General features: G+C 56.4%; 1 protein-coding gene across 8 annotated transcripts in view; it reads left to right on the forward strand.

Moving 5' to 3' along the window:
* Positions 1-22,627, forward strand: part of PITPNM2 (phosphatidylinositol transfer protein membrane associated 2) — a 129,795-nt gene that overhangs the window by 98,438 nt on the left and 8,730 nt on the right. For all 8 annotated transcript variants that reach the window (XR_013331076.1, XR_013331077.1, XR_013331078.1 and 5 more), the window contains 12 exons: positions 6,223-6,437; positions 7,546-7,667; positions 10,080-10,307; positions 12,753-13,070; positions 14,078-14,173; positions 16,239-16,343; positions 16,576-16,646; positions 19,257-19,504; positions 19,897-20,086; positions 20,211-20,330; positions 20,878-21,095; positions 21,473-21,651. Coding sequence is in view for 5 of the 8 variants with exons in the window: in XM_077748050.1 (XP_077604176.1) it covers positions 6,223-6,437; positions 7,546-7,667; positions 10,080-10,307; positions 12,753-13,070; positions 14,078-14,173; positions 16,239-16,343; positions 16,576-16,646; positions 19,257-19,504; positions 19,897-20,086; positions 20,211-20,330; positions 20,878-21,095; positions 21,473-21,651 (2,110 nt within the window). In the remaining 3 variants the exon portion in view is untranslated. The remainder of the gene's footprint in view (positions 1-6,222; positions 6,438-7,545; positions 7,668-10,079; positions 10,308-12,752; positions 13,071-14,077; positions 14,174-16,238; positions 16,344-16,575; positions 16,647-19,256; positions 19,505-19,896; positions 20,087-20,210; positions 20,331-20,877; positions 21,096-21,472; positions 21,652-22,627) is intronic.

Consider the following 22,627-nt stretch of genomic DNA (forward strand, 5'->3'; position numbering starts at 1 on the left):
TCCCCCATGAGGTTATGAGCAAGGTGGGATGAGCTCACATGTCATGCTGCCTCGTGATGGGCCTGACCAGCGTCCAAACAAAATACATGCTGTTCAAGGCAAAGAAGAAGGAAAAGACGAAGAAAGAGAAGCAGAAGAGAAGAGGTGGAGAGGAGGAGGAAGAAGAAGAAAAGAAAAAATGTTGGGCTGGCTGGGAGCGAGCCTCCCATCATCCGTGGAAGTGCTCAGCCCTGCTTGCCTCAGAGGGAGTAACCGAGGTGGTTTGGCCAGGACCCTGGACAGCTCTGAGAGCTGCCCCTTTTGCAGGCGTGCTGGAGCCTTCTTGGTCTTCAGTCCTTCACCCCTACTATTTGTAGGGTCTGTGCTTTTTCTACACCAGGTCCGTACTAGCTCAGGCCCCTCCCGTGCAGCCCCCAGGCCGCAAGGATGGAGAGGGGTAGGGAAGTGAAGTTCCCCCACTCAGCCTGTGTGGACAGAGGTCACGGGTGAGATCTCACCCTGGACACATGTATGCCCCCTGGGGAGCTGGGCTTGTCTCTGCCACCCTAACTCAGTCTCCCCAGGAGGCTCCACAGTGTACCTTGCAGGGATGGTTGGCAGGGGTGGGGGTGGTGACTTGCGGTGCAAGCAGAGAAGGTCAGCAAGATTCGAGAAGGGCTCCCTCCTAAGCGGCATGACTGAGAGCCTCAGCTGTGCCCGGAGACTGAGCACTCCCTCAGATGTCATTGTCAGATGTCAGAGCCAGCGGTTCAGCCCTTTGGGGTGTTAGCTTCAAAGTTGGAGGGGCTGCCCAGGCTCAGACGGATCTGGTGATAGCTGAGACTAGAATCCATTTGTTCATTCAGCTAATTTTTTTAAGTTTATTTATTTTGAGAGAGAGAGAAAGAGACCAGAGGAGGGGCAGAGAGCGAAGAAGAGAGAGAATCCCAAGCAGACTTCACACTGTGAGCACAGAGCCCCACACAGGGCTTGATCCCATGGATTGTGAGGTCATGACCTGAGTTGAAGTCAAGAGGCAGGCGCTCAGCCGACTGAGCCTCCCAGGCGCCCTCATCCAGCTAATCTTGACTCTGGAGAGACAGAAAAGTGCTGTTCACAGAGTACAGGTCACTGCCAGTCTGGGTCCTGGGGCTCTGCCACTCAGCTGGTTGATCAGTGTCCCCCAAAATTCATATCCATCCAGAATGTTAGACTGTGACTTTATCTAAGGACGAGATAGAGTGGGCCCTAAACTGAATGACTTGTTGACCCCATAATTATGAAGAGGAGAGGACCGAGAGAGACACGGTGACGTGATGGTGGAGGCAGAGAGCTGAGTGATGTGGCTGCTAGACCAAGGACGCCTGGGGCCCCGGGCCCTGGAGGAGGCCAGGAAGGAGCCTCCTCTAGAGCCCCGGCAGGCAGTTCCCGCGGTGGACATGGTGACTTTCCCAAGTCCTAGGACAGCTCAGGCCCAGGTCACCCACCGAGGCCAGATGGGACCTTCCCTATTCCTGCTCTGTGTCCCTCCCGGTCTCTTCTCCACCCTCAGCTCCCCGGCAGGCCGGGTGTCCCACCTCAGCCTTCCGAGACTCCATGTGGCCCTGGCTCCTCTTGACCTGCGTCACACTGACTGCCACGAACCCCAGATGTGTTTGTTTCCTGGGGCGACCACAAACTGGGTGGGGGGGGCGCTTAAAACAACAGAAGGAGACCAGAGACGAGAAGTCTGAAATCAAGGGGTCCACATGCCTGCCCCTCCGCAGGATCCTGCCTTGCTTCCTCCAGCCTCTGGTGGCCGCTGGCTTCCCTGGCTTGTGGCCACGTCCCATGTCTGTCCCCTAAGGACATGGTCCTTGGATTTAGGACCCACCCTGATCCAGTGTGACCTCATCTTAATGAATTCTATCTGTGAAGACCCTCTTTCCAAATAAAGCCACATCCTTTTTTTCCTTTAAGTTTCTTAGAGGCAGAGAACCAGAGAGGGATGAACAGAGAGAGAGGGAGTGACAGAGAGTCCAGAGCAGCTCCACGCTGACAGCAGTAAGTCCAGCCAACACAGGGCTCGGATGCACGAACTGTGAGATCGTGGCCTGAACCGAAGTCAGACGCTTAACTGACTGAGCCCCCCAAGGTGCCCTGTAAAGCCACATTCTAAGGTTCTGGGTGGGTGTGAATTTGGGGGGTGCCCTTTAACCCTCTACACCAGGCCTTGGACAGATAGGTAGCCTCGTGTCCCCTTACAGTTTTGGAAATTGAGACCAGAGAGAAGTGATTTGTCCATGATGAGAGGAAGCTGGTCACAGAGTTGGGACTAGAATCTGTTTATTTGCTCAATAAACACCAAGTACCTGCTTTGTGTCAGGGTGTTTCCATGCTGTGGGCCGAGCAGGCCCCAGAGTCTTCACAGGGTCTCGAGTTCAGGCTGAGCTCCGCCACTTAAGCTGTGTACCTCAAGCAAGTCACTCTTTGTCTCTCAGTCTCCACCGTCCCCTCTGCAAACTGGGGACAGTAGCAGCACTGAACCTTTCTCAGGGGGCTGTTGCAGTAACTAAACGGGAAGGGGCACGTGGAGCATGCTGCACAACCGTAACAAGTGAAGCCACTGCGAGGCGTGAGCTTGCAAAGTGTCTGGGAAATGGTCGCCACTTTCATCATAGAATCCGAGCCGCGTTCCACAGGCTCCTTTGAAGAGCAAGGGGATGGTGTGTCCCCACTGACCCCATCTGTGCCCTCAGCCGGGGCCTTTTCTGTTTGTTTTCTGAAGGGGACTCAGCTGCTCTGGGCCATGGAGATATAGTACGCCTTTGTGCCCCAGAGGTGAGGCTGTGCTCTTGGGAGCACCTGTGTGTGTGCGCGCGCATGGGTGTGTACACTTAGGAATGTGTGTGTGTGTATGTGTGTGAGCACACACATACACACACACACACACCTGCTGTTCAGAAAGCTGACCAAAAAAAAAAAAAAAGCTGACCGAAGATGGCCTCAGTGATGCCATGTCACCATGGAAACAGATGCTGGGCTTAAAGTCACCAGGACCTTGACCATGAACGAGGCTTTCTGCATAAGCAGAAACCTGAGCTTTTGGACACAGGGAAGAGCATTTGGGGCAGAAAGACACTTAGAGGTGACCCAGGAGTCATCTCTCTCAGGCGGCGCTGCTGAGGCCCCTTCCCACTTCTGGTGTTTGATCTCCCTGAAATCTTAGAACAGATGCAGGACTGGTTTCTGTTTGTTTGTTTTGTTTCGTACCTGCTTCATTGAGGTGTGAGTCCCACACCACACAGTTCACACATTTGAAGGGTATAGTTTGGGGATTTTTAGCATATTCACAGGGTTGTCCAACCATCACAACAATTTTAGAGCATTGTCATCACCCCACGAAGAAGTCGCTCTCCAGCCCCCTACCCCCATCTCTAGGCGACCAGTAGTCTGCTTTCTGTCTGTACAGATTTGCCTGTTCTGGACATTTCATATCAGGGGGATCGTACACCGTGTGGACTTTGTGTCGGGCTTTTTACTTCTTGTTCTCAAGGTTCATCCACATTGTAACAGGTGTCAGCTCTTCGTCCCTTTTTATGGCCGACTCTTTCTCTGTTATGTGGGTGTGAGTTGTCTGTCTGTTTTTGAGATCATGGACGTTGGGTTGTTCTCACCTTTTGGCTCTTGTGAATAATGCTGCGGTGAATGTTTGTGTGCAAGTTTCTGTGTGGACACGTTCTCCTTTTCCTGGATGTTTACCTAGCGGTGGAATTGCTGGGTCATACATCAATTTTATGTCGAGCTTTTTGAAGAACTGCCAAACTGTTTTTCCACAGCCGCTGTACCATGTTACATTCCTACTAGCAACGCACGAGGGTTCTAATTTCTCCACATCCTCACAACACTGGTCATTGTCTGTCTTTTTAGCCACCCTAGTGGGTCTGAAGTGGTAACTTGTGGTTTTGATCCGTTTCTCCCTGATGACTAGTGATGTTGAACATCCTTTCATGTGTCTGTTGGCCATTTATGTACTTCTTTGGAGAAGTGTCTATTCAAGTCCTTTGCCCATTTTTGAATTGGGTTGTTTCTTTGTTGTAGGGTTGTAGGATTTCTTTATATATTTTAGTACAAGTCCCTTACCAGATACATTATTTACAAGAACTTTTTCTGTAGGTTGTCGTTTCATTCTCTTCATAGTATCCTTTGATGCACAAAAGTTTAAAAATTTATATGAAGTCCAATTTATCTATTTTTTTCTTTGGTTGCTTGTACTTTGGGTACCAACCATATTTAAAAACCCATTGTCAAATCCAAGGTCATGAAGATTTACTCCTATATTTTCCTCTAAGAGTTGTGTAGTTTTAGGGGCGCCTGGGTGGCTTAGTCGGTTAGGCGTCCGACTTTCGCTTAGGTCATGATCTCGCGGTTCATGGGTTCGAGCCCCGCGTCGGGCTCTGTGCTGACGGCCAGCTCAGAGCCTGAAGCCTGTTTCAGAGTCTGTGACTCCCTCTCTCTCTGACCCCCACTGCTCATGCTGTCTCTCTCTCTCTCCTAGAAATTAAAAAAAAAAAAAAAAGAGTTGTGTAGTTTTAAGCTATTACATTTAGGTTTTTGATCCATTTTGAGTTAATCTTTATATATGATGTGAGGTAGGGGTCCAACTTCATTGTTTCACATGTGGATATCCATTTGCCCCAGCAGTCTACTGGGACATGTCGAAAAGACTTCTTTCCTTCATTGAATGCTCTCAGCATTCTGGTTGAAAAGCAATACATATAGTATATAGATATATGGGTTTACTTGTAAGCTCTCGACCCTATTCTTTAGATCTGTCCAATACCAATACTACATTGTTTTGATTACTGTAGTTTCATAGCAAGATTTTTTGAAAAATGTTTAATGTCTATTTTTGAGAGAGACAGAGTGTGAGCAGGGGAGGGCAGAGAGAGAGGGAAACACAATCCGAAGCAGGCTTCAGGCTCTGAGCTGTCAGTACAGAGACCGATGTGGGTCTCAAACCCACGAACCATGAGATCATGACCTGAGCCTAAGTTTGACGCTTAGCCAACTGAGCTGCCTGAGCACCCCTATAGCAAGATTTTTTATAGCAGGGCACCTGGGTGGCTCTGTCCATTAAGTGTTCAATTCTTGATTTCGGCTCAGGTCACGATCTCACAATTTATGAGATTGAGCCCTGTGTCGGGCTCTGAACTGACAATCCAGAGCCTGCTTGGGATTCTCGCTCTCCTTCTCTCTCTGCACCTCCCCTACTTGTGTGCTCGCTATCTCTCTCTCTCCCCGAAATAAATAAGCTTAAAAAAAGATTTTATGTAGGAAAGTGTAAATATTCCAACTTTACTTTGTTTTCAATCAGATTGTTTTGGCTATTTGAGATCCTTCCCTGATCCTTCGTGATTTTAGGATCAGCTTTTCCACATCTACCAGAGAGGCCACTGGGGATTTTGACAGAGATTGCACTGGATCTGTGGAATGCTTTGGGGAATATTGACATATTAATAGCATTAGGTCTTCCAATGCATGAACACAGATGTCTTTCCATTTATTTAGATCTTTACTTTCTTTTGGCGGTGTTTTATAGTTTCAGCATATAAGTGCTCCACCACCTTCATTACATTTATCCAAGATATTTTATTCTTTTGTATGTTCTTGTCAACAGAAATGGCTTCTTAATTTCCTTTTTGCATTGGTTATTTTTGTGTGTTGATTTGTATTCTGCAACTTTGCTGAATTCATTTACTTTGTCTAACAGGTTTGCGGGGTGTTGGGGGAGGGGAATTCTTTAGGATATTCCATGTATAAGATTATGTCCTTGCCAGATTGAGGTGGTTTTATTTCTTCCTTTCCAATTTGAGTGCCTCTGATCATTTCTTTTTCTTGATTAATGCCTTGGGCTAGAACCTCCAGTACAAAGTTAAATAGAAGCGAGAGAGTGGGCATCCCCAACTTGTTCCTGACCTTGGGAACACTTTTAGTCCTGGGACTGATAGGAGTCAGAAGGGAGGAGCTTGCACACACAGTGCTAGAGCTCCGAGGGAGGCCATGTTCAGTGTCCTGTAGGAGTGCAGGGGCATGTGGGGTCTGGGCCTGGATCTGGGGGGTCCTGAAGCGACACAGAAGAAGCCAGCCTGGTCGGCCAAAGTCCCTCTTCCTCTCAGCACCCCTGGACCTGGTCTCCTGAACCCCTTCCCTTCTGCAGAGCGCTCTGGCCCCAACACATGGCAAATGCTTTTGTCCCTGCAGAAGAAGAGCCGTAACGAGACGTATGGCGAAGGTAGTGGAGTGGAGATCTTGGAGAACCGGCCATACACGGACGGCCCCGGCGGCTCCGGGCAGTACACACACAAGGTGTACCACGTGGGCATGCACATCCCCAGCTGGTTCCGCTCCATCCTGCCCAAAGCGGCCCTGAGGGTGGTGGAGGAGTCCTGGAACGCCTACCCCTACACCCGAACCAGGTGAGCCCTTCCCCCCACCCCCACCACCCTCCGGTAGGGAAGGAACCCTGGTGGTGGCCCTCTAGGCAGGCTCACCCTCCTTGCAAGGGGCCCAGCCTCAATTCCAGGAGTCTCCATCCTCAGAGAACAGGCAGGAGAGGGGAGGGTATACTCCTTGTTACCGCTGCACCTGCACAGGAAGGCCGGGAAAGCAGGAGTCAGGCAAGGGCCACCTGAGATCCATTTGCCATCTGGGAAGGCCCAGGGAATACAAGCCCACATGAATGATCACCTGAGAATGTGGGGCCATTAACCAACCAGCTAGGAAGAAACATGAACCAAGGGTAGACCAGATGGCCCAGAGATTCCCTCCAACCCTCCAACCTTCAGCACCTGGGATGGTGCTTTATTATTTTCCACTTTGAACAGGGCTTCCTTTGGATTTCCCAAGAAGGGAGATTCTTCACTCTGTGCTCCCCGCCCCTACCCACCCAGTGTAGCTGAGCAGAAGGGAGATATTGGGTCCCCCTTCTGAGATATGGGGTCCCCCATATGAGACATGGGGCTGCTCGCAGCTGGCCACCTACTTGCTGTGCAAGTGGGGTCCCCACAAGTCTCCTGGGGCTTCATTCTCGCTGCTAGGTGAGGACCTGGGGCTTTCAGACGGTCCACCAAGGTTATTCTCTTCCCAGAAGCACTTCCTTCCCTGAGCTCATGTCCGGCCAAGAGAGAGGGGTGTTGCCTTGTTGCCAGACCTGGTGGCTTGGGGCTGGGGGGTTGAGCAGGTGGCATTCACAGAGTGCTAATCCTGACTCAGCCTACTGGATTCATACCACATGCTTGTGGCGTGTCTGTGTGTCTGTGTCCACCCATGCCTTACACACATGGACAATGGCCACAGGGCTTCTGGAAGCTTCCTCCAATGTCTCCCTTTCTACCCGAACACATTCCCCACCCCCATCCTGGCCTTGGCCTGGACAAGGAGAGGTCCAGGACGGGGACAGGAGTCTCAGCCACCAGCCCCGCCCTTTCTCCCTCTCCTGCCCAGTGGGGTCCCGCAGGCCCTGACCCAGCCACCCTACACCCACCCCTTCGGACACCAGCCCCGATGTATGCTTTCCTCCCACAGGTTCACATGCCCCTTTGTGGAGAAATTCTCCATCGACATCGAAACCTTTTATAAAACCGATGCTGGAGAAAACCCTAATGTGTTCAGCCTGTCTCCTGTGGAGAAGAGCCAGCTGACAATCGGTAACCACCACCACGGTGCTCCCAGCCTGGGAAAGGCAGGAGCCCCACAGGGCCACATTCTGGGGTCCCTGCCTACGTGTCCCTTGGCTCTGCCCCTTGTCTCCAGGCACGGCAGGCTCCAGACCAGCTCCTGTCCTGGGCATGGAGGTCAGAGTCCCAGCAAGCATGAGGTCAAGGGGATGGCAAGACCAGACTCCTTGGCCCCATTTTCCTGACGTGCACATCGAGGCTCAGTGCCTTTCCCACTCAAGCCCCTTCCCTCCATCCCTTCCAGGTGTCCCCCTTCCCAGGAGTGCATGTGTGTGCTCAGGGGGCCTTCGCAGGCTGATGGCCATGCATGGGTGCAGCCCGTGGGGCTCTGGCACACAGTAGGGCCTATGTCCCCTGACGGTGGGTGGCCTCTGTTCTGCTGCCCTCCAGCTGACTATACGTGAGGAAACAGCCCTGTTTGTAAACTAAAGAGAGGTCGGAAATCAGGATTTGCACATGAAATCTTTCAATTCTTAAACTTACTAAACTGGCCAGATAAACCACATCTGTGGGCCACCTCCAGCTCAGCAGCCACTGGTCTGCAACTGGTGTGTCCCAGGGCCTGAGGGGCGAGCCACCATGGAGGTGCTTCAGGCAGGTGCACGGCCCGGGGTCGTACTCTCAGGCAGCCTCTGACGGGCATGAAGACTTCTCCCTGGGGCCCCTTGTCCAGCTCCCTTCCTCCAGCTGGGGAGTTCAGGCCCCGCGGGGCTTTGGGAGCTGGATCAGGCTGCCCAGGCTGCCACAACAGGTTGGGGGGCTAAACACAGAAGTTTAGTATCTCAGTAAAGTCTGAAGTCAGAGTGTGAACAGGCTTGTCTCCTTCTGGGGTCACTGAGGGAGAATCTGCTCATGCCCTTCCCCTAGCTTCTGGTGGCTGCTGGCAGTTTCTGGCATTCCTTGGCATGTAAACACGTCACCCCAATCTCTCCCTCATCCTTACGTGGCGCTCTCCCTGTGTGCTTGTCCGTGTCCAAATTTCCACTTTTTAGAAGCACAGTAGTCATAATGGAGTAGGGCCTACCCTAATGACCTCGTTTTAATTTGATTACTTCTTTAAAGGCCTTATCTCCAAATAAGGTCACATTCTGAGGAACTAGAGGGTCAGGACTCCAACATATGAATCTGGGGGGGACACATTCTACCCACAACAGGAGGGATGGACCCACCATGATACAGGCCTTCTGCCAGCCCAGGTCCAGCCAGCCTCAGACAAAGGCAGAGCTGCCATGGCTCCTAAGTCTCTGTAATATGACTCAGCCATGTCCCAGCCTGTCCCTTGGTGGCCTTGGCCCGCCCGCGCAGGCGGTGCACGTGGTCCGCTCCAGGAAGGATGCCTGTCCCTCCCCAAATGCCCCTGCCCTTGGGGAGCCCCTGACCCCTTGCTGATTTCCGTGGAGCCCACATCTGTGGTCTGCAAACCACAGCATGGATTCAGTGCAGGCTGGCAACAGAGGAGATGAGAGTCAGAGCCTGGCCGGGGCAGAGCCTGCCGGGCGCCAGCATCCCCATGCGTCCAGAAAAGGGGCCCTCTGGGCCACACCCTCTGTCCCGGGGTTCATGTACCCCAAGTGCGTACCCAGTCCCGTGTAACACATGCGTGCCTTGGGAGCCAGCCCAGCAAGGAGAGGAGACTTGTGACGAGAGGTGGTACAGCCCAGGCCTTGCCCTGAGTTGCTGCTATTCCTCTTGGCCCCACACCCCACCTCCAGCCAGGTCCCAGCAGCCCCCAGTCCTGTTTCCCCGGCGCCCAGCCCTGTGGCATCCGCTGTCCACTCTCAGGACCAGCACCTCATGCCAGTCTCCTGGCCTCTGATCTAAGAGGTGCTCCTAGCAAGCCAGCCTGCCGTAAAGCCACCACGTGTGTAGAAGTAGAATATAGCGCCATTCCCCCTCAGGGTACCATCCGGGTGCCCAGCCTGGTGAGAGAAGGTCACATCCCCCAACATAGACACCCTGGTGGCTCCCCAAACTCTCCCCACCCCTTGCTGCTGATCCTTCTCAGCTTAACTGCTCTGTTCTGTAGCTGAAATGCCACCTTTTCTGGGAATCTCTTTCCAGCCTTCCCTTCTGTCCCCCACCAACCACCACCACCTCCCTATCCCACACCCCCCGTGGAGACTCCTCTCCCCACGCCTCCTCAGCTTATCATCTTATTTACCTGCTTAGGCAAGTGGTAGAGTCATGGGAGGACACGGGCCCTAAGGCCAGCAGACCCCAAGGTCACAGTGGCCCAGAGCAGCACCCCCAATCCCAAGTACGGCCCTGTGGCCCTGTGAGGATTCGAGGCAGGGAGGGCAGAGGCACAGGGGAGGGGGCTGAACAGGGAGGGGCGGGCTGGAGGTTGGGCAGCAGTGGCCACCGGCAGGCTCTCCCCCACAGACTTTATCGACATCGTCAAGGACCCCGTGCCCCCCAGCGAGTATAAGACAGAAGAGGACCCCAAGCTGTTCCACTCGCTCAAGACGCAGCGGGGGCCCCTGTCCGACAACTGGATCGAAGAGTACAGGCAGCAGGTCTTCCCCATCATGTGCGCCTACAAGCTCTGTAAGGTGGAGTTCCGCTACTGGGGCATGCAGTCCAAGATCGAGAGGTTCATCCACGACACTGGTGAGCCTGCCGGCGCCCTCCGCGTCTGTCTGTGGTCCTGCGCTTCCCGCCGGCTCCCGGGAACTGACCCAGGGCCCCCACACAGTTTCCCGCCCGCTTTATCTGGGCCACTGGCTGAGCACCTGTAGGTGACAAGCGGCAGGTGTTGGTCATCCCCTTAGGAAGCCCCGGGCCCTGGCCCCAGACACTCTTGACTGGGTTGTGTTTGTAGCGTAGAGTGGCACACCCTGAGGGGGAACAGCCCCAGGAGACAGCCTCCCTGCTGCTTACCTGCACTTCTTACCCAGGGCCCCAGCTCTGCTGCCCCCACGGGCTGGACGTCCCAGGGGCAGAGGGTCTTGGACACAGTGGTGCCCTCACGCCGTGGAGCCTGGCCTGGAGCGGGTGCCCAGGGAACAGGTGCACCAGCAGGACCAACCTGGGGCTCCTGGCCCAGCTAGGGCTGACCCGGGCTCCTCCCTCCCCTAGCACCCCCAGCCCTCTCTCTGCCCACGCCCCACACCGAGGTCATGGCACGAGATCAGTGCCAAGGGTCTGCCCCAGCTCAAGCTTGTGATCCAGGAGTAGCACCTGGACAGACATTTTTTTTTTTCAATGTTTTATTTGTTTCTGAGAGAGACAGCGTGAGCAAGGGAGGGTCAGAGGGAGAGGGAAATACAGAATCTGAAGCAGGCTTCAGGCTCTGAGCTAGCTGTCGGCACAGAGCCCAATGCGGGGCTCGAACCCATGAACCGTGAGAGCATGACCTGAGCCGAAGTCGGACGCTCAACCAACTGAGCCACCCAGGCGTGCAGGACCAGGGTTTGGGTTCACCTGTGAATAAGCCACACTACTGATAGTTTGCTTCACATGTGCCCTATCAGCTCGCAATGACCTCTGAGCATGGCCATGTCACCTGTCCATTTGTAGAGGAGGAAGCAAAGACCGAGTGCTGGGTCTGACCCCGCATCTCCCGTCCGAGCTGTCCTGGATCTGAACTGATACTCTCAAAGCAGTGGGGTGGTGGCTTCTCATCCGATGGTCTGTTCAGTGTGGGACCCAAGGATGACATGCCCAGGACTTGGCAGACATAGACAGTCCTGGCTGAAGGAGGGGAGAGGGTGAAGGGATCTAGGAAGAATTTCTGGGGAGGCAGAGTGGCCTGAGCCAGGAGGAAGGGTCATCAGAGGTCAGACTGAGGCCATGACGTGGGTTGACCACTTGGAAAGCCACCCCACTTCCTCCAGGAGAGTGAGACATGCGTGCCTTAAGACCCAGTGACGTCCCTCCTGGGGTTCCTCCCTGGACAGACTCTTGGGCACATTCCAGTGTGTTCAGAGCAGCAGATTTGTAAAAGCCAAGTGGGTAAACAATGAAAGTGAGCCAAAGGCCAAAGGCAAAAGAATGAATAAATAACATGTGGCATTTCAAACAAATAAGCACCGTACAGCAACAAACCTGAAACTCACCCCAAGCAGCAGGAGAATCCATGCAGCCTGACCTGTAAACATGTCAACAACACACAAACCAACCCAGCGTATCATGTAGAAAAACACACCTGTGTGCTCCAACCAGAAAGAAAAGCAAATGATAAACCCAGACTTCAGGCTGGACTGGGTGGGGGGAGAACGTGTCCAGGAGGCCCATCCAAGGGCTCCCTGTTACTGGCCATGTCTGCTCCCTCCCCAGGCGTTAGGGCACGGATGCTCTCCCTCTTCTTAATGTTTTCTTAACGAGCTTTATTGAGACCTAATTTTACACACCATACGCTTCACCCCTTGCAGGAGGACAGTTCTATAAGTGGCAGTCTATCCAGAGTCATGCTCAGTGTTCTAGAACATTCCATTACCTCAGTCTTTTCTTCCTGTTCACAGTCACCCCCACTCCCACCCCCAGCCCAAGGCAACCCCCATCTGCCTTCTGTCCCTAAAGTTCTTTTATTATCCTTTCTACCTTAAAAGTTCTCTTACTTTCGTTATTTTACACGCATGATATATATTCTTCTATATCTTTATCTTCTTTTGTGTCTTATTTTATATGTATATATGTTCTACTTATAAAAAAAAAAAAAAGGACCAACCCACTTTGAACTGGAACTTGATTTCCGTGTGGAAATTTGACAGGAAAAGTGTACTAGATACCAAGTGAGACAAGACTGGCCGGAAACCCCCCCCATTCCCCCCGGGGCAGGAATCCCCCCCAGAATTCATTGTGGCTTCTGAGCAGGCACATTACCTTAGGAAGCACCCCTGCTCTAGTTGTAGATCCACTGTGAGTCTGAGGCCATCCGTGAGCCAGACCCCTCATTTGCAGATGGGGAAACTGAGGCATGGGGTAGGGAGGGAAGTGATTAGCCCACAGCCACACAGTGGAGATAACCTCAGGGTGCCTCCCAGCCCCAAGCCCGGCCTTGGGGACTGACAGCGCCGTGTCTCCTGTCTCTCCCCACCGCCGCCTGGGGGCCAGGCCTGCGGAAGGTGATGGTCAGGGCCCACCGGCAGGCCTGGTGCTGGCAAGACGAATGGTACGGGCTCAACATGGAGAACATCCGCGAGCTGGAGAAGGAGGCACAGCTCATGCTGTCCCGCAAGATGGCCCAGTTCAACGAGGATGACGAGGGGGCTGTGCAGCTGGCCAGGGATGACGCCGTCCAGGCCCAGGTCACCGGGGAGCCCGCCCAGGCCAGCAGCAGCAGCAGCGGCGGCGGGGAAACCCTGGCGGGCCGGGGCCTCAAAAAGCAGTGGTCCACATCCTCCAAGTCTTCGAGGTCGTCTAAGCGGGGAGGTGAGCGCCCGGGCGGCTCGTAGCTCTGTCTGCCACCTCACGTCCACCCCAGCCACAGCCCTCCCCCCCGCTCCAGGCAGCCCCTTACCACTGCCAGGTAATTCTGACTCCGCACAAGGACTCTTGCTCCCAGACCTTGTGAGCCACACCCGTGGGGGGTCAGAACCATTCTGCTGGTAGCCCCCCCACCCTGCTTCAGAGTGAGCCCAGGGTGTCCCACAGACACAGCACAAAGCAGATGGCCTCAGACCCACGAGGGCCAGGTGAGACAGGCCGGCCATGTGGGAACCCAGCTGCCAGCCTCTCCTGGGGCCCAGACGGCTGCAGCCCTGAGGAGCCAGGGTTCCCAGGAGGAGAGGGGTCTGGGTGGGTACCGGCAGCACAGCTCCTGTGCTGGGAGCCAGGCTGATGGAGCCTGAGAGCCTTGACATCCTGAGAGAGGCCCTTTCTCCGGAGAACTTTTGCAAATGCATTGTGGCTGTTTGGGAAAACTAGGATTACCCCGTGTGGAGCTAGGAGTCCCCTCTACAAATCCAGCTTCCCCACACCCGGCTTGTCCGTCTGCGTGCTGAAGGCACCAGTGGGTATATATAGGTGGATCTATATACGTCGATGCCCTTCACGTTGCCCACTTGCCGACAGCGTCCGTAGCCCTGTCTGCTGTGCTGCACTTACAGGGCTCACGCCCGGGCACACCCAGGTCGAAGGCACAGGAGCAGACCCAGGCCTGTGCAACTGCACGTCCTGGCCTCGTACCTGACACCCCCATTCTTCCTTGTCCTCCCTGGGACACACCTGTTTTGTGCCAAGTGGGCCGGGAGGGACCGTCTTGAAAGTTCCAGGAGCTTCCACCCAGATGAGCCTGGGTGGCTCATCTGCCCCTCGCTTCTCCCTTCACTCTCTTCTGAGTCCTCCCGGCCCTGCTCACACTCCATCACCTCCACCTGCCTTCCGCCCGCCCGGCCTAGCCCAGCGGGTGGTGGGTCAGCCTGTGTTTTGCCCTCCAGCCAGCCCTTCCCGCCACAGCATCTCGGAGTGGAGGATGCAGAGCATCGCCCGGGACTCTGATGAAGGCTCGGAAGATGAATACTTCGACGCTCACGGTAGGTGGCTCCTCCCTGGGCGGACCGGGAGATCTGGACAGGGTTGGAGCAAGCGGTGTGGACTGAATGGGGCAGGGGATGAGACGGAATCACCAGAAGGCTGGGGGCTCACCCTGGCCACGTGCCAGCATGTCTGTACGGGGCCTGGCAGGTAGGGACTGTTCTCTCGAGCACCGCCCGCTCCAAAAACTGCCCCCCTCAAAATGGATTTACAGTCAGACAGGGGCTTTTTTTCCCCCACATGTGAGTTTATTTTCACAAGCAACTTTACCAAAGCATGACATCTTACAGTTTTCTAAATTTTCGCAATGACCTTGTTTTTTGCCTCGATTAAATGCAAGTACACCGAATGTAGAAACCAGAAAATGCAAACGAGCCGGAAATATGTGAGGTGTCCATTTTCCCACTAATCCCCAAATCAGCACAGTGAGCACACAGCCTGACAAATCGCCCACCTGTGCTGGGAAGGTGTGGGTACAGTCAGCCCTCGGACCACACGGGTCCACTTACATGTACTTTTTCTCCCCGAGTAAATACAGCACCATAAATGTGTTTTCTCTGCCCTATGAGCCTCTCACTAGCATTGGCTGTGTTCCCTAGCTTAGTTTATTGTAAGAATACAGTATATAATACATACGACATACAAAATGTGTGTCAGCTGACTGTTTATGTCACCCATAGGCTGTTCGTGGTTAAGTTTCTGGGGAGTCAGAAGTTTTACATGGGTTTTTGACTCTGTGGGGGGCCAGCGCCCCAGCCCCCTCCCCCCCCATGTTCAAGGGTCAATTGCACTAAACATTCACTTGCTTCATACCTTGGCTGTTCCTCTCCACCGGCAGACAGGTCTGTGGAGACAGATCTCCAGCCTGTGATTTACAAGGCGGGACACAGGCTGGGAGAGGGAGGGGGACTTGCCCACGGGCTCGAGCAGGCCAGGCCAGAGCCCTCCCGTGCAGCAGCTGTGGCCTGGAGCAGGTGCAGGAACCCCTGATTTTTATGGCATATTAGTTATCTGGCTGATCTGCAAGGGAGAACCTGGGGGTGGGGATCAGTGTCCCTCCAAGAGGAATCTGAGATGGGGAGCTGGAATGGGTGCCAGGGGGTTTCTGAGCTGCCCTCTGTACCTGGGGCCTCCCCAAGGGTGAGGAAAGGCACATGGGGCATCCCACCCCAGCCAAGCCAAGAGGTGCACCCTCTCCTGGCTGTGAGTCCCCGACGAGAGGAAAATACACATCTAATGTAGGAACTTTAAAAAAAAAAAAAAANGGGTGGCTGGAGGTGCAACCAGCACACGCCAGAGCCTGCACGGCTGCCTCTGGCCCGGCAGTCCCCAGGCCAGCGTCCTCGGAAAAGCAGAAACGAGAGGATGGAAGTGTTCACAGCAGTGCCTCGCACTGGGCTGTACCCGTGTGGGTATGGAAAACAGCCACGAACGTTAGCCGATGAGTGGAGAAACAAAACGTGGTCCATCCATACCGTGAAGTAGGACTCGGCCATAAAAAGGAACGAAACGCTGACCCCTGCTGCAGTGCGGATGGAGTTTGACTGGATGATGCTCAGTGAAAGAAGCCAGACACAAAAGCCCACGTCCTGTGTGATTCCATTGCGTGAAGTGTCCAGAACAGGCAAATCCATGGAGATAGAAAGTAGACAGGTGGTCGCTAGGGGCGGGGGGAACGGGATGTGACTGCTGATGGGTACAAGGCTTCCGTTCATGGAGGTGGAAATGTTCTGGAGCCAGAGAGAGGTGGCGATTGCACAGCATCGTGAATGGACTAAATGCTACCTTAAAATGGTTCAAATGGTGAATTTGATGTTATGTGAACATTACCACAGTTTTGAGAAAAGGCCAGATAGAAACCCCGTGGGTGGTGGTCATGTGTTCATCCTGCTAAGGAAGGGAGAGTCCGGAAGCCAGCATGGAGGGATGCGTGGGCCAGAGGAGCATGGGAGCCCCCAGAGTAGCCTCCCCTACACCCTGTACCCCCCAGCCAGGCCTCCCAGTGCCCCCTCAGTCCCTGCCCTCGAATGGGTCAGTGTTTAAGCCCCGCTCTCTCCCCCCCAGAGGACCTGTCGGATTCAGAGGAAATATTCCCCAAGGACATCACCAAGTGGAACTCCAATGACCTCATGGACAAAATTGAAAGCCCTGAGCCAGAGGACACACAGGGTACCCGGCCCTGGGGNGGCTGGGGGGCTGTGGGGCTGTGGGGCCTGGGGGACAGTGGCCACAGGGGCCAAGCCCCTCCTCTCTGCCCCAGCTCTTGTGCAGTGCTGGGCATCCGGGGTTGGGGCGGGGGACACCCAGGGCCCCGCGTGTCAGGGTCACAGCCTCCGTCCTGTGGACCTGGGGCTGCCCGGCTGCGCCTGCACTCACTGCATCCACTGCTTCTGTGTTGCAGACAGTCTGTACCGCCAGAGTACCCCCGAGTTCAGGGTGGCCTCCAGTGTGGAGCAGCTGAACATCATTGAGGTGGGTGCCCAGGTGGCAGCAGCCTGCGGCGGGGGGGGGGGGGNTCAGAGGGAGGCCTGAGGCCTCCCCTTCTCCCTCCCCTGCCATCCCTGAGAACAAGCAGGGCCTACAGACAGCCCCCAGGGAAGGCCTTGACCCAGCTCCACCTGTGGAAAGTAAGATGAGAAATTTGTAAATTCCAGACCAAAAGTAAGAGCCTCACCTTGAACCCAGCCTCTTTGCATTTGCTGAAGAAAATGAGATGGAAGGGAAGGAAACAAAAGTCATCTAGGCAGAAGTGATATGGCTGGTGGCCGCCACCCTGCTGGGGGCACATGGGGCTCCCAGAGTCCAATAAAGCTGTCTTGGTAGAGTGCATGTGTCCGCTTTGGGGGTTCTTCGCACGAAGCTCACCCCCTTCTTCTCTTCCAGCTGTGGGCGGTCAGAGCTGTTTGCACTGGGGGCGGGAGCCAGGGCTGACCAGGGCCCAAGATGCCCAAGGTGGAGCCGGAGCCTCTGGGAACCCGGGACCCTTGGGGAGTTTGGACCGGGAGCCGGGGGAGGAGGAGCAGTGTCCACACCACCCTCCCCAACTTGGGTTTTCTGCTTGAAGGTCTGAGATCAAAGTGGGCTTTTCTAGAAGGCAAACTGGGACAAGGGGAGTTGATTCCCAATTGCTGGTTGATGGGGAGATAAAGCAAACAGAGCCCCATCCCCACATAGGGCGCACACAGCTCTGACGGCCCCTCGGGAGGGGCAGAAGGGGCCCCGGGCTCCAGATCTGCCTTAGGATGCGATGTGCTCGTTGGAACCCAGCACCGATTCTGGTGCACGACCATCCAAAGTCAGATCCCTTTGCTTGCAATAGCCCCCAAACCGGAGCCTCCCCTCCCAGCCTTGTGGAGGGGGTACGGCATTGTGGAGACACTAACGGGGACCCCCTGGCTGTCCAGAGCCGCCCCTTCGGCTCCCAGGCCTGCTGCCACACTCTGCCTCGCAGGGGCTCTGTTCGTGCCGGGCTCAAGTCCTGGGGGAGGGCCCCGGTATTAGGCACGAATGGGAGGAGCGCTGTGTCTCCAATTGGCCCCGAACAGTCCCAGCCTCCGGTGCCGGGTCCCAGATGATAGGCACAGGCAGGATTCTTTGGGCCTCTCACCATCCACCCCTGCCCATCCTGGGTTTCTCAGGGCCATTGGACTCTCCCTCCCTGACCGGGTGATGGTGAGGTTGCCCCTGAGACCGTCCTTCCTTGAGCCCCTCGCCAGGCAGTGTTGATAAGCAGTCCGGGAAGCTGATGGCCCCACCCTGCCCTGGCTGTGAGTCATTCCTGCCAGGTGGGGCCACTGGTGGGCAGAGTCCCCAAGCTCTGCTGGGCAGGTGTTCCTGCCCAGGCCCTTGGGCCCACAGCCGGCCAGAGACCAGCCTCCTTGGAGATGAGGCTGCCCAGTGTTGCCCCGGCTCCACACCCGGTACCGCCTACCAGCCTGCCTGCCTTGTTCACTCGAAGTCATCTGCTGCCCAGTGGCTCCTGGGCCCGCGCAAACCCCTCCATTTTGTGGCAGCCTCACCAGCCCCTGGGTCCACTGCCTGTACTGCCCACTCCTTGCCTGGGCTCTGTCTTGACCCTCGGGCTACTCTGCCCCCCCCCCCCACACACACCATCCAGTGGCCCACTTCAGGGCCAGCTGTCCCCATGTGGGCCATCCAGGTAGCCTCAGGCCCTTGGTCTGTCTCCCTGGTTCCTTAGGGATAGGCCTCTCTCTTCAGCGCCCCCTTCTGGTCCCCCACACACGTAGACATAAGGGCCTGGCAAGTACTCACCAGTGGCCTCTTTTAGGCCCTGGCCCTGGCTCTCCCAGTCATATATCAGAAGTTAAGGTGAGGAAAGTTTCCTGGAGATGGGGGCAGGAGCTCTGGATTCCAGTCCAGCTTGGCACTGATGCATTGTGTGACATTAGACAAGTCTCTTGACCTCTCTGGGCTACCACCACAACCCTCTCTAAATGGAATCGTTCCATACCCCGTGCAGATGCGTACAAGTCTCAGGTCTCGTGTTGACCTCACATGCAGGCCTGACCAGCCAGAGGTGGGATCATTCCACCTCCCAGGTTAGGTGGGTTCAGACAGACGCACCTGCATCCCCTGCCTGGTCTAAGATGCTTGGAGACCTTGGTCTTGGAGAGTCTGGGAATGGCAGCATAGGGGCCAGAGGAGAGACCCTGTGTAGATGAGGGAGAGCCCGGAGCTGCAGGCTGAGTGTCCAGGATCACCGCCCGCCCAGGCACAGACACGGAGGGCAGGCGGGCTCCAGAGGCCCCCATGCAGGATGTGCCTGTGCCTCCTTGCCAAAGCCAGAAACGGCTGCCTGGGCCCCCAGACAGGAAGCAGAGTCTGCACTTTTGGTCAGACTGGCTGATGGGAGCAGGGCTGCTCATGGGGAGGAAGACAGGGACCATCACTGCCGCCCCCAGGGAAGGGGTTTAGGTGGCCGACATCAGACCCTGTGGCTGAGGAGCTGCATTCGGGGTGCTCAGAAGGAACAGTGGGCCAGATGGGCCTCCTCCTGGGGTGACGAGGTCCCATAAGGGGCTGAGTCCTCAGGGAGTTGACGCCACCCCCCCACCTGTGCAGGACGAAGTCAGCCCACCCCTGGCTGCGCCAGCCTCCAAGATCCACGTGCTGCTGCTGCTGCTGCACGGAGGCACCATCCTGGACACGGGCGCTGGGGACCCCACCTCCAAGCAGGGCGACGCCAACACCATCGCCACCGTGTTTGACACCGTCATGCGCGTGCACTACCCCAGCGCCCTGGGCCACCTCGCCATCCGCCTGGTGCCCTGCCCGCCCATCTGCTCTGATGCCTTTGCCCTCGTCTCCAAGTGAGTGCCTAAGCCCCAGACCACCTAGCCCTGAGGGTCAGGATTCTCCCCCAGTGTCAGGACCCCCATCCAGACTTGCCATCCAGCCCCTTGCTTCCAGAGGTGGCAAAACCTGGGCAGATGACTGAGCGTACGGAGGAGGCTGAGCCTCGGTCACCCTGTCTGTGATGTGGAGGGCGCCGACCGCCTCTGACACCGAGGGCCTTCCTCCCCCACCCTGTTCCTCAGGCTCCCAAGGCCTGGCCCAGAAGTGACCCCGTGAGGGTTGCCAAGTCACAGCTGAGGCTCTTGGGTGGCAGGCAGCCCCAGCCCTGCTGCCCCAGCCGGGAAGAGGGGCCCCCGGGGCTGAGCTGAGGCGGCCTGCTCTCCCCTGACCGGGCCCCCTCCCCCAGCCTCAGCCCCTACAGCCATGATGAAGGCTGTCTGTCCAGCAGCCAGGACCACATCCCCCTGGCCGCCCTGCCCTTGCTGGCCACCTCCTCACCCCAGTACCAGGAGGCGATTGCCACGGTGATTCAGCGGGCCAACCTTGCCTATGGGGACTTCATCAAGTCCCAGGAGGGCATGACCTTCAACGGGCAGGTGAGTTGGGGGGTGAAGGAAGGGAAGACAGAAAGCCTGTCGGGCAAGGGGCAATGGCTCTCCCCAGCTGGCACCCCAGCCAACAGCGCGGGCACTCAGGCCTCTGGGGCCTCTTCCCCTGTAGATCTGCCTGATTGGGGACTGCGTTGGGGGCATCCTGGCCTTCGATGCCTTATGCTACAGCAATCAGCCGGTGTCAGAGAGTCAGAGCAGCAGCCGCCGTGGCAGTGTGGCCAGCATGCAGGTATCAGCTCCCCATGGCCCCCAGAGCAGGGGATCTCCAGGATAGAAACTGTCACCCTTTAGCCCCAGACATCCCCCAGGGCTGCAGTAAAGGCAAGGGAAGGGCAGAGGTTCCCAGCACAGGCGCCAGAGGTGGCGAGGTGGGGGAACGGGGCAGGTGAGCAGCTGTAGCAGGACCAAGCCTAGAGCACAAGAGGTGGTAAAGCACCTCAGGGGGCTGGGGCCTGGGCCTGGGAGGTGTGGCTGAGCTTCCCAGCAGGAGAGAGGGCCCAAGGTCCCTGTGACACAGAGCAGCAAATGGCCTCAGTGGGCCAGGCATGATCAGTGGGAGATCATGAAGATCCGGGTGGCCGGTTCAGGCAGGAACAAAGGCTGTTGGGACTTGGCCAGTCGGCTGGGGGGACAGTGGCACAGCTAGGGGACAGGACTTTCTCCTCTGAGAGGCTGGCTGGGCGGTGGCCAGTAGGCCTGGAGCCAGGAGGGAGGACACGGAAGCAGGGCCCAGGCCAGCAGCCGCCGGGCAGTGAGCCTGCATGGGGCTGTTCCAGGACACTGACCTGCTGTCCCCGGGCACCCTGGTCAATGCGGCACATGGCGGCAGTGGCAGCGGTGGCCTGGAGAGCAGTCGGCACCTGAGCCGCAGCAACATTGATATCCCCCGAAGCAATGGTGTCGAAGATCCCAAAAGACAGTTGCCTCGAAAGAGGAGTGACTCATCCACCTACGAGCTGGACACCATCCAGCAGCACCAGGCCTTCCTGTCCAGGTGGGTGGGGCCAGCGCGCCCCAAGGGACACCTCCAGTTTGAGGCTTTGAACCAGGTCAGGCTGCTGGCCACTGGAAGGGTTGGGTGCCGCTGGGGTCTTGTACGAGCGAGGGCCATCTTGAGCCCAAGGGGACAGGTTGTGCAGGGGTGAGGCCCAGCTGGGGAGCAAAACCGACCAGAGGCGGCTGTTCCAAAGGCAGTGGCACCCCTAGGGAGGTTGGGACCAGCTGTCACCAGATGGCCACACCTGCAGGACAGCCAAAGGGTTGAGCCTCCTTTGGGCCTGATGCCCCCTGGGGGCCTTCCTTTGGGAGACTGAGGGCAAGCCAGCGCCGAGAAGAACTGCGGTGCCGCCTCACAAGGCCGCCCCCCTGCAGCCTCCACGCCAGCGTGCTGAGGAACGAGCCCAGCTCCCGCCGCTCGAGCAGCTCCACCATGCTGGATGCCACGGGGGCCGCGGGCAAGTTTGACTTTGAGATCGCAGACCTCTTCCTGTTCGGGTGCCCGCTCGGGCTGGTCCTGGCCTTGAGGAAGACTGTCATCCCTGCCCTGGATGGTGAGAGTTCTGCAGGGGCAGGGCAGGGGGTGGATGAGCTGCGTCGAAGGTCTCAGTGGACCCCTGTCACAAGGCCGTGGCCACATCCCAGGCCCTTCCTACATCAGCCTGCCTCATTTCTGCCCTCCCCAGCACAGGCGCGTAGCTCTCCTTTGCTCCTACGCCAGCAGCTCAGCCTCTGGCCTCCATCTCCTGACCCCTGCTGTTTAATCTTAAAGGCACCTCTGGGAGCTGAGGTATAGAAATGAAGGGACTGCCCGGGGAGCAGATGGAGACAGAGCCAGTCTTTCGGACCCAAGATCTTCCCATAAGGAAGAGATGCTCCTTGGTGCCTGGCTTCCCAGCCCCAGAAGGCCCGCAGCCAGCCACCCAGCTCCAGAGACCCTCCTCACGGCTGCAGGGACAAGGAAGTGTCACGTGCCGGCTGAGCAGCCTGTCAGAGCAACAGTCCCTGCAGCACGTCCCAGGGATCAACCAATCTGGCCAGGGAGCCCTGTCATCCTTACAGGAGACATGCAGGGCTCACATTACGTCCCCAGATTACAGAGGGGTCAACTGAGGCTCAGAAGGGTGTGGACACTTGCCCAGGAGCAAGTAAGCCCTGGCTTACATATAGGCAGATAAAGACTTAGGAACGGTGACATTACGGCAGCGTTATCTGTAATCGGGAAAAATCGGAACCGTTGTAGAGGTTCGTCCATGGGAGGGGGCCGCAGCAGTTAAAGGGTTGGGTAGAACTCGCAGTGCTGGAATGAGAGACGCCAACATTTTTGTGTTAGATGTGGAGTGGGGGTGGGGAGCTCAAAAAGGATAGCACCTGTTCGTGTGTGTGTGTGTGTCTATGTGTGTGTAAAAGTGAGACATCCACTCACGGCGTAGCAGCCCTGTCTCACAGCCCAGGCCTCCATCCACTCCATTCAGTTTAAGAACATCTGGTTAATAAACGGACAGATCCCACATCACAGAGACCATGATT

The sequence above is a fragment of the Crocuta crocuta genome, unplaced genomic scaffold, assembly GCF_008692635.1.
Source record: "Crocuta crocuta isolate KB4526 unplaced genomic scaffold, BGI_CrCroc_1.0 scaffold29, whole genome shotgun sequence".
In the NCBI taxonomy this organism is placed as follows: domain Eukaryota; kingdom Metazoa; phylum Chordata; class Mammalia; order Carnivora; family Hyaenidae; genus Crocuta; species Crocuta crocuta.